Source organism: Hakea prostrata, chromosome 8 (genome assembly GCF_041222555.1).
Source record: "Hakea prostrata isolate BN-2017 chromosome 8, UWA_Hpros_2, whole genome shotgun sequence".
In the NCBI taxonomy this organism is placed as follows: domain Eukaryota; kingdom Viridiplantae; phylum Streptophyta; class Magnoliopsida; order Proteales; family Proteaceae; genus Hakea; species Hakea prostrata.
Genome location: NC_142607.1, coordinates 10,803,704 through 10,823,412, shown reverse-complemented (window position 1 = coordinate 10,823,412; position 19,709 = coordinate 10,803,704). Strand labels below are relative to the sequence as shown.

Genomic DNA, 19,709 nt, shown 5'->3' with positions numbered 1-19,709 from the left:
CGTCTCATTCTATAAATAGAATTTGCTGGTATGCATTTTCAGAAACAAGACCAGTTGCAGAGAGAAGGAAGTAGGGAAGCTCATGTTATAAGAAGCTAGGGTTTTCACTGTCGCAGGAGAGATGATACCTGTTCCATTTCTAGAGATGGTACCTGCACCATTTCCCGGTGAAGAAGAGGGTTCATCTTCCTGCGACAGTGAAGACCATGCCTTCTGAGCTTTGAGTTTGCTGTAACCACACCAAAATGTGCCCTTTCATCTCTTTGGAGACTCAGGTAAGCTAGCTACTCGTTTTAACACTTGAGATGATTTTATCCAGCTTCTGTAACCACATCAAAATCTGCTTCTTTCATCTCTCTCAGCTTATACTGAAAATCGAAGGTTTGTGCTTGATTCTGATGTTCAAACAATTGAATAACAAGATAGACATACAGAAGATGGAAAAAGCAACCCAGAAAATTCAAAGGAAGCCGATACTCACCAAGAAAGCATCTTGGGTTGGGTTGTCCATATTCCATGGACCCCTTTGAATTTGATATTAATCTGTGCTTCAGTACTGCACGATCAATTATTGCGCAGCAGCGAGCAGCGCGGTTGAAATATCCCAGATGGAGTTTTGTTTTTAGTTACCAGAAAGGAGGAAATTATCCTCATTGATCTGTGGTGTGACATGAACAAAAAAAAAAAAAAAAAATCTCCTCCCTGATCCTGTGATGCTAGCTTCTCTCTCTCCCTTTTGCAGATCATACTGGTGCTCTAAGGGCGGCAAAGCCTTGGAATGGATCCATTATATTTCGGTCACTGATATCACTCAAGGTTTGCCCTAAAAGCACTACAAGTTCTTCTGTTTCTGGATCAAAGCCCAAGAAATTCATTTGGTAGTTTTCCAAGTTTTGGGTCTTCAAGACAAATGGTTTCTCTCTCTGCAGGTGACCCTCATCGATTTGCCAGTTGCCATTATCAAAGGTGTCTCATTACCTCCAACATTGTACGAAATATTAACTTTTACTGAAAGCATGGATATAATATTAAACACCGCCATTACTTACTCTCATAGGTATAACAAACATCTCTATCTTTGGCACTACTCTCTCTCTCTCTATATATATGTTTTGTATGGAAATGGAAACTCCACCCTTCCCTTTCACAGGTCACAACTGAATTGGATTGAGTGCTGGAGTATCATCCATGTAAAGATACTTTTTCCTCAGCTTTTTTCTTTCTTTCTTTCTTTTCTTTTCTCTTTTTCTTTCCTGATTCACTGGAAGTTGAAAGAAGAACGACAGACGAACATGATTGATATTTCCTTTTACCTTCTCTTTTCTTTGTTTTGTATACAGATCGAAGGAAAGGAAAGTGCCGAAATCGATCTTATGAGTTCACCGTTAAATGTAAACTCATAAGAAGTATAATCTTCATTTATCACATCTGGACGGAATATGTTTTTTTACAAAATAGACTAAAAATCTGTGACTTGGAGCTAATTAAGCCAGAATTTAACATCCCACTAAATCTAATTACCTAAACCTAAATCGAAGTCATTAGTGAGATTCAAAGATTCTGAGAACCAATCACAGGGTAGAAATTGTGAACATGAAACAAAATCCTTATAAAAAAATGCCAAAAAACACATTTTTTTGAGCAATGGAGCTTTTTACGTGTCTGTTTTTGACGCCTTGATTATAGGGGAAAAAATAGTTGAAGCTTTGAAGGAAAAATTCACTCTATGAAATCACACTTCAAGCTCCAAATTTTTCTTGGGTTCTTCAGCCTTGACACAGTTGTGAACTTTACAAATTTGTTTAATACCCTAAAAAGTTAATTATTGACAATAATCTTTCCACCATTGACAACAGCTATAACCTGTTCCAAAATTTAAAAAAATCAACAGGGGTGAGCCCCTTACCCTGAGAAAGTTTGGCATTTGGGACTTTGATATTTTTTGGTGTTGGGAGAAAGCTGTAACTCTTTAATGGTAATTCACATGTTGGTGTCTCCCAAGATAATTGGTTGTTTCTCCTTTAAGCTAATCTATCTTGGCTTCTGATTCTTATTGATTCCCCTCTTTTAAGGTAGTTAGGTTTTCGACCTCACCAACTTTGGGCTGTTAAATGGATTGCAGAGATGCAACCAACATTTATGGGTTCAAAAGATGGAAACAACTTTCTTTGAAATATTATTGTGTAACTCACAAGAACTCAAAAATGCGACCAAGTTTTTCCATCGCCGGGTGTTACATTCAGCCACCACGGTTCAGTTGAGTCCAATCTAATCCATCTGGGCAGCCCATTTTTACACATGATCTGCTCGATGGTACACAAGCAAACATATGTTAGCCCAATTATAAATGGGGGAAGATGAGAGGATAAACAATCTAAATGATCTCTTTGACTGAAATAACTTGCTTTTATGCTTCTCTTACATTTTTCAACCACAAAATCAATAAGGTTCTCGTAAATAAATAATTAAGAAAGTGAGATCCACAGTAGTATCCTATAACTCTCCTGTATTCATGTTGAAAAGTGTCTAAAAATCACTCATTAGGATTGTTGATCCAGACTCTGAGGATAGCCCACCTGAGTCGTGGAGAGAATCTGAGTTTCGGTCAATAATTTCCTACAAAATTCCTTCAATCATGAAATAGTATAAAGTGAAAAGCTCACATGCAATAAGTGTCATTTTTCCATCAAGGTGGTTCTTCCAATTAAAGTGATCGAATGAAGGAAAATGAAGGTTGGGGGTTGGTGTCTGGCGTGCTTTGAAATAGTATAAATTATATAGACAAAACAACTCTGACATTCTCTGTCACAGCTATGAGCACTTGTGAGGTTCTGACTGGGTATCAATCTTTTCAATTATTCATTATTATGTTTTATTATTATTCTTGTATTTTTTTGAATGATTAAGACCCTTGAGGCAGAATTGATTGGTTTTGTATTGAGTGCGAATCTTTTGCTCACACATGTCAAACTTATTTTTGTAAGAAAATTGTTTTTAATTTGAACAAATTTTACTCTGCACATAAGTATGTACCTAGTTCAGAGATTGAATGCTTCATTAGACAGGAACCCAACACAAAATTGAGAAAAGCTTTCCCCGAGTCTTATTATCTCTGCACAATTTTTATAAGGGATGCTATGCCAACACCTTTGAGACATCTTTAACCCAATAATAGTAACCACCCTTGCTTTATAATCCAGGCAAACCCAGTCAAAAGGAAAGGAGAATGACAGAATGTAAAGTCGTCTTTTCTTTTATTTACCAAAAAAAAAAAAAAAAAGTAGTCTTTTCTAGCTGTTTGATTTAAGTGGAAAACAGAGAAAACAATTGTTCTCATCCAATTCAAGTCAAACCTAAGACATTCATGAATGGACAGATCTATTTCCTGGAATCCGACAAGATTCCAAAATCAAAAGCAACCAAACAAACCTTAAAAGAAACATAATTCTCCTATTAGTGGACAAAACATTCACCTCTAAAAGTAGATTAAAAAACATCCCCTTAAAATATACGGTAGAAGGATGTGAAAAAGACAGAATCCCTCCACCTGTGAGGGTTAGAGGATTCCAATACAAGAGGATGGTGGATAAAAAATAAAAGTATAATTTTTCCTATTCCAGAAAATAAAAAGAACTGCATGCATAAGAGTTCGAAAAATTATTGGGAAATATGTCAGAGGCGCTTTGTGAATCTTCATTCATTTTTCTTTCCTCAACTCATAATTCCCTACAGAAGCAGTCATATGACAATTTGGAACCCAGCATCAGCACATAATTTTGCTCTTGGTTTTGGGATTTGTCATGCTTGGGAATGTGGAAGATAAGACCTATTCGTGGACATCCAACTATATATGGCCTGACAGGATCTTCCCTAGTTGATCGTGTGTGACAACAGCTGCTGAAAATATATGGTTACAGTCCTTCCCTCCTCTATCAAATCTGACCTATTTCTGCCCATCATAAAGCCTGTCAGATTCAGTATGGAACCATCCCTCTTCCAGATGAAATTTTTTTAACCAGTTCTTGATAAGGATACATCTCCCAGATGTAATAAAGTCAGTAAAAGCTGCCCCCCCCATCTACTTGAGCACACCCTTCAATCACTTGCACTGTCTTGGGTGAAAATTTTTTTTTGACAAAAGAGAGACAATTAGACTTCCAAGCCTTTTTAAGCCTGGACCTGGTTTAAGGACTGAGGTATTACCCATCACCAAGCAAGGGTCTGTCCCATTTTTCGTGCTCCCAATGCACCACCCACCTGGAACAATCATGCCAGGCCCTCGGAGCAAAAGCTCAGCATCTATTTTATCTAGTACTGGATCATCTCTGTGGAACTTCCTTGCAAATGGAGCATTGCTGTCCACCATCTTTTTCATGTCCTTGAGATTAAGGATGTGGGGGTGTTGCTTTGGGGGGGTATCCCATGATATATAATGCAAGTCGCTGTTGACAGTAGTATTTCGGAACTGCTGAGCATTACAGATGACTGTATGGAAGTAACCTTCAGGGGAGGAGATGAAATTCGAGTAGTACATTAGAACAGTACGAGGAAGGTTTTCCCAACCCCATATGCAGTAGTCAATAAAGGGGCGAGAGAGCACCATCCAGGCAGAACCTATCACACAGAAATAAAAGCTAGATTGGATAAGCGATTGCAAAAGAACATAACATGTGAAATACAATGAGCAATATTGATCCAGGACCAATTTGATCAACAGTCCAAAGCAGTATTGATGAAAAACCCATCTTACAGTTCAATTTTCTGTTTCTTTAGCAATCTATATTATAAAGTTTTTGTTCTATTAGGTATTGCCAAATGTACTTCCAGCAATGCCTGAACTTATTTAAATGTAATAAGCTAAGGTTGGTATAAAGACTAAACAGCTTTGATAAAAATTATGAATTGAACAAGGAAGCAAATACAGTTTACATATGCCTGCAAAGCAGGGGTTGATTCCAGAACATTTATTGCCTCAACACTGGCAAATTCAAAATTCAAAAACAAGCCATTCATGCTATCAGTCAAGAGTGCCTGTATTGAGGGTAATATAGTTTCATCTCTTCATTCCAATGAGTTGATCTTTCCTAACACAATTTGATTAGCTAAACTGCTAGTCCTGTCAAGAAGTTCCTTGCTGTAACAAGAACTGGTTTCTCCCTATGCTTTCAAACCCTAAAGAATTTCATAGCTGTCAAAGACTACTTCCCAAACTCTATTGTCCATCCAAAGTTCCTAATTTTTGCCCATTAATTTCCATTGCACTCTATTAAACCACCTTTTATTACTAGTCAGGAATAACAAGGAACCTTTTTCCCACTTCTTCTTTTTCTTTCTTTCTTTCTTTCTTTATTATTATTATTATTATTATTTTAATATACTTGGGGGCAGGTGGGGGTTGGGTTTGTGGGGTTGGGGAGGAGACTTTCTTCTTTATACATTCATTCCATTTTTCTTGTAAACCCTGTTCTTATTGGGTGTGGATTAGCAAATACTGTCCTCAAATTTAAATTTGATTGGTCGTCTTTTGAACAAGTAACTTGATTGAAATCAAATCTGGTCGGTGAGCCGTTGAAAAATTGTCAGGTTGAAGATACAACTTCTAATATTTCCAAGGAAAGACAATCCTTGGTTATCTTCCATAAAAGCCCCTCTTTCCTAAAATTATGTTGCTAGGTTAATCAGTTTTAGTTTTTAATTCATGAAAGGCTTTTTCCTTAAAAAAAATTGCCATTAGGTCCAAAGTTGTTGGTACCACTTTCAAAGGGTATTACTGCTAGCAAAGAGGGAATTTTAATTGTCACTTGTGAACTGATAGTGACCCAAATTTTTGTTGAATTGGCTATAACTGAAGGGGGAGGTGAACCAGCACATTTAAATTTAAACCCTAGTGTACTACCGTCCCTGTACAAAATCAACAAACAATATTACCCTAACTGAACTAGAAGCACTGCACTGTACACACTAATAGCTGGGGCAAACCCAATTTTACTAGCTACACTTCACATGCACTCATGCCTTCCACCAAGAATGGCCTAGCCTAAAGGCAATACACCATCCTGCAAAAATCAAATGCACTTCTATTCCCAAATGATTACGCACAACAACAAATATAAGTGGATTGCCTATTCTCACAAAGCAATACCCCTTAGGCATTTGTATTTGCACAATACTCAACAAGGTTCAACTGCAAATAAAGTGTGGCACTTAACATGCCTGCTTTGTTCCTCAGTCATTGAGAGCTGAATATTTAATTGTGAAAGATCCATTTGAGTTGTGGAATAATTTAAAAGAAAGATATGACTATCAAAAGACGGTAATCCTATCCAAAGCTCGCTATGAATGGATGCACTTGAAGTTGCAAGATTTTAAAACTTAATATTGTTAAAAGGGTTTTAAGAAATACTCTAGACGAAGATACAGTGTTCTATTCACACTAATAGTTGGTTGAACTTATAACCCAAGATCACCCTATCTTAATTTAACCTTTGGTATACAAAAGCTAAAGTTACAAATCTGATCATGTACAACTCCCAAATGGATACCCAACTACAACAACAAAAAATGGGCTTATATATTGCTCCACAATGCAAGCATAAACGCCAACAATTGCCATTATTATTATTATTATTTTTGGCATGATCTATGTATTTAAAAAGCACCTAACCTACAATCAATCCCCCCCCCCCCCCCCCCCCAAAGGGAAAAAAACACATTATGACTTATCACTCTTGCCAAACATACCCTACAAGGATACTAGGCATATAACATAGAACTTTGCAACCAAGAATGCAAAATTAGCCTTCACCAGGTAATCCCACCACCATTTGATTTTCAGAGATGCATCAAAATCACCAAGCATATGCTTCTCACTGTCAATGCATTCTCCACCGAGAATGGGGGGTTTTCAACCTTGGGATGCTCCATTTGATGCACTCCCACAAGATGGCACCTCCATCAATGTACATTTTTAGACACCTTCAATACATTACAATCACCCACTCAAGCAACCTCACCTTCTCTTGAATTTTCCTTCTCACTCCTTAATTTTAATCATCTTGATGCTGAATTAACATTGGGCCCACATTCCACTCTCTTTTAGCTTGACCCTTGGCATCCTATGGGTATCCTCTACAATCTTTTGGCTACACTACCCGACTACTACATGGGACAGAGTCATGTCATGCATGAACATGCCACATGCACCATACACCCAAACATGTTATAAGCCTCATACATGAGTATGCGCTATATGCATGCCAGATGCATTCCATACATCTCCAAGATAACCATCATACATCAACAAATTAACATGTGCATGAACACATAACCGACACATCACCATGACAACTGTCAAATCACACATGGCTCCTCATACATTATAATCAACATCCCATCACTGCTACATGCCACACACATCCTGCCATGTACACTAACATACTAACCATATCAATGGCTGTACACATTTTGTATACCGCATACTTGCCACATCAATGCTATTGACTCAACTAAGACCATCCTGCACATTCTTCAGCTTTGCTCACAACACTTCATGAGTGCTGCTCAACTGACTAGATTGACAACAATGAGATCCACAGTGCAAAAATTGGGGGTTGCACTAAAGAGGTATTGTTTCTCTCCTGATAAATTGATTTTACTTATTTTGATGAATATATGTGTGGGTACATAGAAAAGCCGTGAAAGGTTTAACTTGAGAGAGATCTGACTTTTAGGTCCATTTAATTCTAAAAGGCACCGTAGTCAAGTTTGCTATCAAACCATACCTAGAAGCATTTGTATGATCCAATATATTAACTGAAGGACCTCACAGCAACCACAGGTAACCAATTTTCTGTTAATGAATAAAAAAGCAGACCTGGTTTGCATTCATGCTTATGAAAATTGCTCATGCACTGTATGAAAGACAACAGATAGGAGCAAAGCATTCATAGGTTTCAGGACATTGATGTCATTCAAAAAGGAAGATTATGTTAAATGACTTTGGTTGCAATGGTAGTGTTTGGATGTGTATATCATAGGTTTTGTGGATACTAATATCATGGAAAAAGTGAAGATTATTGTAGGTCCGCAGATGTCACCAAGAGGGAGGGGAGGGGTTAAATCAGTGACCTGTGAATATTTCCTCTAATTCCTGCACATAATTAATTATGTGCAACACCATACTCCTCAACACGTGCAACATAGAGATATACGCATAGCAAGGTTTTCATGCACACCAACAATCTCACAGAAATACATGATTCAATTGCACGAGTGATTGTCTACATCCGGGAGTAATGCTCGAGATAGAGCCTGTATTCACCCAATATGCTTCCACTAGAATATGATTACCACAATGACCAAAGAGCACCATCCAGGTAGAGCAAGAGCGTGGAGCACCCAGTCCAACACATACACTTACACCCACAAGAGAAATAGGGCTACAATGCAACACAGAAGATATACCAGACAAGTATCTACTTGAACGGTGATGCAAGTAGCATACGACCCCTGCTTGAGACACCAGCGGCATTCTTGTAAATAAAGGAATCCTACTCAATACATGCAGCTGCATACTTGTAATTAGACCTACAATAGGATCTTACCTCTGTCCTTCAAATTTTGTTTGAGTCGGCCAAGGTTATGTCAGGTCTATTAGATTAGTCCTATTTAAATTAGTTTCTAATTTGAGTACAACTAGGAAAATCAGTACAAGGCAATAAAAACAAGGCCATGCAAGTGATGGATTTTGAATTTAAGATTTCAGATTACAAATTAATAGTGTCTGTAGCTGCCTAAGAGTGTCTGTGATATCAGAGCTGCTCCACCAGTGGTTAGGTACCTCCAGTTGATCTAGTAACCAATCGTACGGTTTCTAATTGAAGGACCTCCTTCAGCACTGTGTGCAGCCTGTCTCCACTTCTCTTCATCATCATCTCACCCCATTACAAGACTTGTGCTACAGGTAAGTAAAAAGTCAGCATATTCACCCATTCCCCCTTTCACTCGTTTAATTTCTGTTTTGAAAACTCTACTCCATTCAGCCACTTCTTCAACTTCATAAACCCCAGAATCCATCAATAAAATACTGCCCCTTGCACCAAAAAATAAAATAATACCCCCACTGCAGACCCATTATCCCTCTACCTCCATTGACACACAACCTAGTCGCAGCCCTTTTTATCCCTCCAAAACCCTAATTCCTTACTACCAAAGATTCGCACCCTAACCCTAAACCTAGATCCTTAGAATTCTAACCATAAAACCCCAACCTTGATCCTTAGAACCCTAATCCTAAATCTGTAACCATAACTCCAGACCCCTTACAGCCCAAACCTGAGGCCTCTAAAATCATCCCTAGACCTATTCAAACCCTAGTCCAAGACCCTCCAGACCCTAACTCTAATTACTGTATCCAAAGGGGACAATCCAGCTTTCGGGTACCCGAAATATTCAGTAACAGGGGACCTAATCTCATAAATCAGACCCGACTTATAATTTCGTTTTGACCCTAAACTAAGGCCTCACCTAGTTCTCGTCGAAAACCCTTGAAACCTAAGTCTTCGTATTGCTGTTCATCTAAGGTCTTGGATTTCTGGCCCTCATTCACTCCATGCTACATTACATTCCCTACATTACTTTGAGCATATGCTTTTCTGCTATGATACTGCAATGGTTCCTCCTCTGCTTTATATTTCCCTATCGGTAGTCGTACAGACACCTCCAAACGAATACCTGCTATCCATGAGCCCATTAAACGTCATTATTAAATCCAGCCATGTCATGACCTGCCATAATGAGGGAGCTTGCAAATAAAGGGTGTTGAATACCCATAAGCTACTCCTTCCACCCTCCCTTCTTTAAAAGTTAAGAAGCATCCCACAAAATGGAACTTTTTTTGGATGAATGAATAATTCATTAACCAAAGCCCCCAAAGGGGAAGAAAAGAATATACAAAGGAAGGGAGAGGTGGGGGAAAGAAATTACAACCCACTAGTCCGCAAAGAAGATGAGCTAAGACCCTAGGAGACAACAATAGTCATGTTCCTTGGGGAATCCATAAGAGGGGGGAGATGGGGAAATGACTAAAGACAAGCATAAATATCAAATTAGATGGCTTTCCAAATCAAATCAAAGGATCTTGAGTTGGAGGTCCATCTCCTAAGTTTCTGCTCCCAACATAAGTGAGAAATTATAGTGTTGAAAACTGACCTACCTACCAAATCACAAATGGTAGAACCTGCGAAATGTCTCAAAAACCAAGCCCAATCCCTAGAAAACCCAAGGGGGATGTCTGGAGCAAGGCCAAATGGTGGTAATAGCTCTAGACCACAAGTAGTGGAAGAAGGGGCAAGAAAAGAAAAGATGGTCAACATCTTCCGGGCTGTTTAATATTGAGGTGCCTATGGTTGAGAATGATTGCATAAGGAGGCAAAGGTTAAAGGCTCTCCAAGCAATAAGGGTGTGTCAAGGGATGTGGTTATTAAACCAAACCAAGGGATGCTAAGCAAATGGGGGAGAGGGGGTGCAAATGAGATTCCACGTTGAGGTGGTGGTGGAGCTCGGGGAGGAAGGCAACCAAGTAATGCAGTCATGGTTAGAGGGGTGAAGGGGGGGGGGAGCAGAAGAGTAGGAGTAACCCAAGATGAATTCTGAGAGGAAGGTGAGCTTAGGGATGCGGGTGGCATAGACTTGGCAGGGGCCAAGGAGGGTGTAAAGAATGCCCAAAGGATGCTAGGGGTTCAGCAAAAGGCAAGAGCAAGTCCCATTGGCAACTTAAGTGGAGATGGCGGGCAAGGCAAGGGGTCTAAGAGGAGGAGCTCCTCCAAACCCACAAGGGGTTATGAGGGACGAAGACAGTCCAAATGGAGTCATTGTGCCACAAGTGGGTGTATACCCAATCAACCCAAATTGAGTCATGCTTGGAGACAAATTTCAAAATGAGCTTAGGAGGGTGGCGTAAATGAAATTGCGAACACGATAGATTCCAAGACTCCCTTCTGACTTAGGCCGGCCAATGGAAGACCAACTAATGGATGGGGAACATGGAGTTTTCTTGGCCTTTCTAGAGGAAAACACAAAAAAAGGATTCCATTGCACGAATTGTGGCTTTGGGGAGGGATAAGATGCCAAACCAATATAGATAGGATGATTGGAGAACCAATTTGATGAAGTCCATCTTACCAGCGAAGGATAAGAGTCTAGCCTTCCAAAGTTGGCGTCTCTTCCGGATCTGATCAAGCATAGGGTGCAATGGTGGTTCGTGAGATGACCCAAAATGAAGGGAAGGCCAAGGTAAGAGATGGGGAAGGAGCCGAGTAACATTATGCTTAACTTTGATGTTTAGAAAGATCCATATGAATTCATAGTAAAAGTGATTTATGCTTACTAAATTTTGGGCATACCCTAGGCAGATCCAAGTGTTTCTTGACTGTCTCCATGCATATCTTGAACCTCTTATATGATAAGATAAAAGGATGCACCCAGTGCACAAGGTTCTCACCGTTGCAGTGTCTGGGGAGGGTCAAAATGTATGCATCCCTACTCTGACTTTCATAGAGAAGCTGGTCCCAAACTTAAGTCCTATGGGGCAACCTTGCCGCCGCCAAGCACCACCCTCTTGATGCGATACAACTCTTCGACTCACCCTTCCAACACAACACCCGATATCAATACTTTAAACCTCATATAAAACACTTCTTGTAGGTTATCTTGCATGTCATTTGTAGCTTTTTGTAGCTTTCACTACTTGCCATATTGGCAACTATCGGTGGTCCAAAATCATGCACTCTCAATGGTCTAGTTTCAATCCAAGTAAATACATAGTGCCTTATAAATGAACTCCAAATGAATAAAAATAGAAGGGTTGCATTAGATTCCATTACCAAAAAGTGGCAGTTTTTGTAACCTCATGAAATTCCAAATCAACTTTTATTGACCTATTGTGCTTGCTTGAAGCAGCAATTTAACCACTTGCATGGGTGTGCAATCATCTATACGTACGCCCATCCATGCCACTTCAAGTCTGCCAACAAGGAAGATAGCACGACCATGTTTGTGGTAACAAGCGAGGTATTTCATGTCGATATGAGTTGGTCGTATCAGGCCAATACGGATGAGTAGTGGAGGATTTCTCCACACAATGTTAATTCAGTCTTCCCGCTTTTTTGTTAAATAACCTTTGATGGTGTGTCACTTATGGAAGTTTCCATGTACAATGACCTAATTTGCCACATGGAAGGATGATGTGAAAAAATCTAATGGTTGAACACAAAAGCATGGTTTAGATTGATCGCACATGTAATTTTCACGAACTTAATTATGTTTCCCACTCATGTATCTGAACTTCTCCATTATGTTTTCAACCATCCATCTAATTTTCAAAAATGTAATGATCTTCAAAGCTTTTTACTGCCACATGCCCAAGTCTAATTGAGTTCAAGATTGGTGAATTGTACAACAAACCCTCGTACACAAATTTTGGGTCCCAACTGATCAAGTGGCAGATATTGGACCCAATTACTACTTTCTTAAGTGTATTATGTTTCAAAACAATATTTTGTATTCTAAGCCTGTCCATATGTATTTTAAGCGTTTCCATGTGTTTTTCCATCATATCTTGCATCTCTTAAGACCAGCTTTCTGATAAGCTGATTGATACTAATACTTAACACCCTATTTTGTTGAAGAAAATAAGCAAAATAAAGATAGCTCAGTGTAAAGCCAGCAGTTCCAGGCACATTACAGATTCTGTTTTCCTTGAGATGTAATTAGCCCCCACAACTAGTGCTACGTGGGCTTCAGCAAAGTGTTTCCCAAGATACAAAGAAGCCCAACTTTCGTTGTTGTTCATATTTTGCAGAGCAACACAAATCCAAATACAAAATATTTTTTGGATTTTCTATGGACTGTTGTATACAATATAGACAGAGGGACTCTTATCAATTGAGGAATCCACACAGAATAGTCATTACTCTATTCGTATAGGTACCTCTTTGTGGAGATACCACTATTCTCGTTTTAACATAAGTCGTCGAATCGTTTGGTTGCACGACCCTATGGCCCAAATCGATGAAACAAATAGATTATGATCAATCCTTACAATGGTTAGATTATTGAAGCAGATCTAACCGTTGGATTTTCTAGAACCCAATGAACCTACCTCCATCACTCTTCATCAACTATTGATTAAAACAAGCAGTCCATATAAGATCTTACTCAAAGTGATGTAAGCGTGTAAAGTGCGTGAGCCAAAAGTGCCTAAACAGCTCATAGCCCACGTTGGGCATGTGGGTGGACACTCGAATGATACATCATCCTCACTTGCACACTGCACATATGCATTAGCATGTCCTATTATCTTGAATCAAGTTAATAGGAAGCACCTATTAATTAATTTGGGATTCTACTCAATTTCCAATATAGTACTGAATAAATACACTTTCCTAAAAAGAAAAGGAAAGATTTATGCAATTAATTAAATCCAAAAAAATAGTAACCTGCTATTTTTATTATTATATTAAAAATATTACAACATTCTCCCAACGTTTTCAATATGAAAATAATAATTCAACAAATTTGGAAACCAAATGCTTAAGTGGTAGGTGTTGTCTGACTTGAACCTCCACTTAGTCAAATTCATCAAAGCTAATCTGAAGTATAGAGTAGACAAGTCTCTGAACTAATAATCCTATGATGACGGGCCGGACATAATCTCACACACTTAAATTCTTCTTTGAAAACACCCCAATAAATTGACACATTTAAAGGCCATGTGTCTCTATCTCAGAATCATGAGTGCCTTAGAGTCTAAGCCCAAAACTCAATACAAGCAGCCTCACTTGATGCACTAACTTAGGTAGACCTATCAAAGATGTCTTGTAACAAACATCTCAACAAGAATTGTTATATATCTATTAAGAGCCTATAGCTCACCCTCCACCTATACTACAGAAACCAAGCACTCATCTATGGGATGGTGGAGAATTGGCGCTTGCAGAACATTCCATACAAACTACAAAGTTCTTTACTCATTGAACTCAAATTTGATATTTCAAGTATTGAGATGAGTTTCCTCTATTGATGATCTTAGGAAATGGGCTTAAGACTCGTCCTTCTCGCAACATTGTTCACCAAATTCTTTGTAAGACCCTTCATTAGTGGATTTGCCGATTCTTGACTCGATCTTACAAAATTGATCGTAATAACTCCATCAACAATCACCCGCCTCACAAAATTGTGTCTTAGTCTAATATGTCTTGACTTTCCAATATAAATGTGGCTATATGCTCTAGCATACTTGCTTCCCTATCACAATGAAGCGATATTGTTGTCATAGGTTTTGGCAATGTTGGAATTTCTACCAATAAATTCCTAATCCATTCAGCTTCTTTACCGCCAAAGCTAATGCCATAGACTTTGCTACCATAGTGGAAACAGTGATACAAGTCTGCTTTTCTAAACCCTAAGATATTGCATCCCCACCAAGAGTGAATATCCAACAACTTGTGGACAATGGGCTTCATTGTCTATTATCCAACTAGCATCCATGAACCCTTCTATAACAATGGGATATCCATTGTAACTTGTGCCATAATTCATAGTTCCATTAGGAATCGTTTGTTTGCTAGATAAAAAAGAGTGAAAAAAATAAACATGAGAGACCTAAATGTGGAATCTACATGTAGTGAGGTGAGAGAATGGGAAAAGAAAGGAAAGCACTTTGTGAAAAAGTTGTAATTGTGGGTCCCACTATTAGTATATCCCTCACTTTCCCACCACTAATTTAGTGGGACTTTAAAAGGGGGTGGGGAGGGAAGTGACATGCCACGATAGCAGACAAGCTTCCTCAATTTAAGGAAGTTTGTTTGTCCACTTCCCCATCTCATTTAACCAAACAAATCCTGCTTTGGGATTTTATGGAAAAGTTTACCTTTCTCCCACCCCATTTTTTATCTAACAAACAAACGATACCTTGAGGTAAGGTAACTGAAAACCCTAAAATACAGCTTCACAATGTAGGTTACTAAGGTTACTAGTGTACCTACTAAGTTTTCCTATAGCATATGTTATATCTAATCTTGTACTTGTCATTACATACATTAAACAACCAATAGCACTAGATAGTCAGTTTTTGGTATTGCTCTTCCATCATTTGGTACTAACTTGACACTAAAGTAGAAAGGTGTACTCACATGTGGACAATCTAAATGGTTAAATTCCTTTAACACTTCCTCAATATAGTGAAATTGTGTTAATAATGTTGTAATATTTTTAATATAATAAATAACAAGTTAATATTTTTTTGGGGATTTAATTAAGTGCATAGATCTTTCCTTTATTTTTTTTAGGAAAGTGTATTTATTAATTTAGTCCCACATTAGAAATCGAGGAGTTGAAACCCGAATTAATTAATAGATGTTTTCTATTTAATCCTAATTTAGGATAATAGGACATGCTAGTTCGTATGTGTAGTATATGAATGAGGACGATGTACCATCCAAACACGCACTCACAAAGCATGGGCAGTGAGCAATTTAGGCTCTTTTGGCGCACATACTTAGCATTTTGCATGCTTGCATCACTTCGAGCGAAATCTGATCTAGACCGTTTGTTATAATCCATGGTCAATCAAGGGTGATGGAGGTAGGTCCATCGGAATCCAAGAAGATCTAATGGTTAGATCTACCTCAGTAATCTAACCATTGTAAGGATTGGTCCTAATCTATTCGTTCAATTAATTTGGACCATCAGACCGTGCAGTTGAACAATCCGACGACTTATATTAAAACGTGAACGGTGGCATCTCTACAAAGAAAGGTACCTGTACGAATAGAGTCATGATTGTTTTGCGTAGGTACCTCATTTGATAAGAGTGTTCCTCCTTGCAATGTATAATATTACTCTGTATTCAAATTTTGTGTGTGCTCTACGAAATCTGAACCACTAAAGTTGGGCTTCAATGCATCCCAAGAGACACTTCACTAAAACCAGTAAGCACTAGTTGTGGGGGCGAATTATGTCTTAAGGAAAGCGACATTTGTAACGCACCTAGAAGTGTCGGCTTAACACTGCACTATATTTATTTGGTTCTTTTCTTCAACAGTTTCTACCTTAAACTTGAAGCTTCTCCAACACCAACCTATTTTGGCTCAATTTATGACCCACTAAGTCTTATTTGGGAGAAATACTAGACATCAGTCAGCCTCTCATCATGTGAAGATTATTCACAGAATATTTTCCAGAAATGACAGACATCAGACAGCTGCATTTCCCTTCATTGATCCAGTATATTTTTTTAGGGAGATACTCCATATTTGAAGAGGGCATTGTCAGGCATTATAAAGGGGGTTTTAAGATAAAACAGTCGACAAGTCATACTAGGATATTTAATTGCAATTAAGATTGCTGATTTGTCGGGGACATTTTCCCAAAGAAACTCCACTCCATGTGGGCCCGTGGCCAGCTAAGAAAAGATTAATGTTGAAGATACATGACTTGCAGACAGCAGTAAAGATTAAGGAAAATATTAATTCCAAGTTCAAGTGGGGCCACTACAACTGGAGGAGAATGAATGCAAATTGAAGACTCAAAAGCCATCGTATGGAGCCTTCGACGATTACAAGGCCCTTTTAGTCCTCGCTTTTAGGCAGTAACTATGCCTTGCATGGAGGGTTTAGACTAGTGAAGTTTCTTTTTTATTTGTTAGTTACTTAGATTGCTATTAGGATTTTTTCCTCTTTAATCTCCTAGAGGTTGCCTTAGGTTTTATTGTAATAAGGCATGTGGCTAAGCAGAACAGTGAACAAGAGAGGAGAAAAAATGATGCTTGAAGCTATGAGAGGCGATAACGATGAGAGACCTTAATCCTAGCAGATCAGAATTAGAAACTTAGAAAGTATTATAACACATACAAATATCTCCTCCAATTGATCAAATTCGAACCATACCTATTCTAATCTGTAGTATCTGCCTATTATTTTGACTCATCTACTCTGTTTCCTACTAAATCATCTAATCTATGGCATCCGAATTCACAGTAAGAAAGCATCTTAGGGCAACTAGCTATTGTTTACCACTGAATTCATCTCATGCTCTCCCTATCACTGATACTTAAAAAAATCAACCTTTCTTAATAAAATACAAAATACTAAAGATCTGTCTCCAAGGAAGAATATGGAGAGATCCTGTAAGACTGTATCAGACATTATACCACACGTACGCAATTAGCGTTTGCGTTTCAAATATTTTGCTAACTCCAAATCCATCTTATTTCAGTGTGAAGTGAGAGAGCTTCCCAGTATTTATGTGTGTGTGTATATATATATATATATATATATATATATATATATATATATATATATATATATATATATATGCTTCAAGTTCTTAAGGTTCTGTTGGCTTACATTGAAATCAAGTAAAAAGGAAATTGTCCGGTTAACTTAGCCTAATTTATCAGAAACAGCAGTCATTACAAAGCAAATAGTATGAACATACTGCATACAAATCAAAGTAATTAGAAACCAAATTACTATGGCATCATAAAAATTCCACCAATATGCGAACAACAAACATGGATCAACAAAAACATCAAACGGAAAATATTCCATGGACTTCAAAGTAATTAGAAACCAAATTACTATGGCATCATAAAAATTCCACCAATATGCGAACAACAAACATGAATCAACAAAAACATCAAACGGAAAATATTCCATGGAGTCCATATAGCAGTCAGAGGAATATAGCCTTTTTCCCCCATATTTGTCTGATAATATTATAAAACTTCTCAAGAACCCATCTTAGAACAACTGGCTTCTTAAATAACCAAATTGCATTAGCTTGATACCTTAGCATAAATGTACAGGCATGGGGAATACAAAATTCAACTATTGAAGTAAGGAATCTGAGTCATCTGACAATAGCATAACCAAAAGTAAACAGAGAAGTGTAAGACGTAAATTAGAAGGGAACAGAACCTACACACCAATCCGCGGATGATAAGGGGATTCAAAAAAAGGCTTAGCTAACTTCACCTGTGAACAATTTAAAGGCAGTGGGAACGCTTCTCCTCTGGGAAACCCAGAAAACATCAGACTTCCGGCTCATATACAACCCAGGATCTATAATAATTGGTTTTGCCCGCTGATACCTAATCAGGAAACCAAAAACAGAGTTAGCAAAAGCTCGAAACAGGAGATGGATCTAAATAAAAGGGTTATTATTTATCTTACTCCTTCCACCCAATATTGCTCGTGTGATCCATGAAATTAAGTTCCCGGGGCAAAAACGAGAACGTGTGCAATAGATCTAACCACAGCAAAGTACCAATCAATGAAAAGTTTAAAACAGACGGTGCAAATAACGAAGCAGAGCAATTGAAGAAACCGAAAATGACTAACCGTCTTGAGTAACAAGGGGGTAATCGGAGGCACTGAGATTGATGAACCAATCCCAATCGCCACCTTCCTTCAACAATATAGCAGCGGCGTGAAGCGTGTTAGCAACCATGGTAGGACCTCTGTAAGTAACAAGATTAGCCTTGGTTATCATCCTAACATTACCCACAGAGACGAAAACCGGGTGTGTCCTGATGTAATCGAGAAGATCAACGCGTTCCTGGGGTTTGGATTCAAGGTCGAGATGGACGATGTAGCGGTTGAGCGGATGGTACAAAGCAAGAAGTGTGCGTTTCAGCATTGCACCATCTCCAGCAGAACCGGAGATGAGATAAGCCAAGCGAGGTGGTGGTGGTGAAGAAGATACAGCGAGTGGACGAAGCTTGGATTCAATGAAAGCTTCGCGACGGGTGGAAGAGCGTAAGAGAGGGGAAAAAATAGTACCATATGGAGAAGAAAGGGTTGTGAGAAAGAGAAGGAAAACCGAAACTAATGAACCTATAGCCAATGGAATGATCCATCTTCTCTCCATAAATGTTGGTTGTTTCAGGTGCAAATAACTCTTTAGATTCTTCATTTCATCTCTCTCGTTCTTTCCTGCCCTTCAAAGCTGTAATGATAAGCAAGAAACAACCTGCAATTGCTTCTCCAATGAAGACACGATGACTTCGAACAAGTCCTAGGTTAGAGAGGAAAAGGAGAATGGAGAAGAAGAGAACAATAATATCTGCGTCATCGTCTCTGTTGTTTTCTGTGTAGTTCGTAATTGCAGACAGTGATGAAGACGAAGATGAAGATCGAGAAGAAGAAGAAGTATTTCTCCATGAAATTTCAAAAATAGAAAAAACGGAAGAAAATTTTCTGTAACCCTTGGCTTGATCTTCTCTTTCTTCCTTTATCGAGCTTAACTCGCAACTCACGAGCCATTAAAATCGAGTTAGCACTGTTGCAGTTAAGTGTTTTAGTTGTGAGATTAAGAATTAAACGTGTATTTAAACACATTTATAAACATAAATTAACGATCCCATTAAACCGTTCTTATCGAGATCTTAAATTACTACCGTTGGATCATCTAAACAACCCAACAACTACACAACAAATGACAGCAAATTCCCGAAAGCGTAACAGTAGATCTTGAAGGAAAATCTGTCAGGTTAGTTTGTTTGGATGACGAGAAAAGAGAATAAGCAGTTAAATCATTGTACAAGCGTGCCACCTGTACTGATTTAGATTCGATTAAGGAGAGACAAAAATCCCAAGCCTAAACTAATATTCAATAACATATAGACTAAAATACTATAATTATAAATT

At 38.3% G+C, this 19,709-nt stretch overlaps 1 protein-coding gene across 1 annotated transcript; it reads right to left on the bottom strand.

Moving 5' to 3' along the window:
* Positions 1–3,358: 3,358 nt before the first annotated feature.
* On the bottom strand, positions 3,359–19,371 carry LOC149006839 (beta-glucuronosyltransferase GlcAT14B-like). Its single transcript, XM_089164678.1, has 4 exons — positions 18,402–19,371; positions 18,234–18,309; positions 18,036–18,151; positions 3,359–4,614 (listed from the first exon to the last, which is right to left on the bottom strand). The coding sequence occupies exons 1-4, from the start codon at positions 18,973–18,975 to the stop codon at positions 4,100–4,102; spliced, it is 1,281 nt and encodes a 426-aa protein (XP_089020804.1). The 5' UTR covers positions 18,976–19,371; the 3' UTR covers positions 3,359–4,099.
* Positions 19,372–19,709: the final 338 nt, after the last annotated feature.

What these genes read in the sequence shown, in the direction of transcription:
- LOC149006839 (XM_089164678.1), bottom strand. Translation starts at nt 18,975, where the DNA reads ATGAAGAATCTAAAGAGTTATTTGCACCTGAAACAACCAACATTTATG. An exon ending in CCCCCTTGTTACTCAAGACG is followed by an intron (nt 18,310 to 18,401) that starts GTTAGTCATTTT and finishes TGCTGTGGTTAG; the next exon opens with ATCTATTGCACACGTTCTCG. An exon ending in TGCCTTTAAATTGTTCACAG is followed by an intron (nt 4,615 to 18,035) that starts GTGAAGTTAGCT and finishes TCTGTGTGATAG; the next exon opens with GTTCTGCCTGGATGGTGCTC.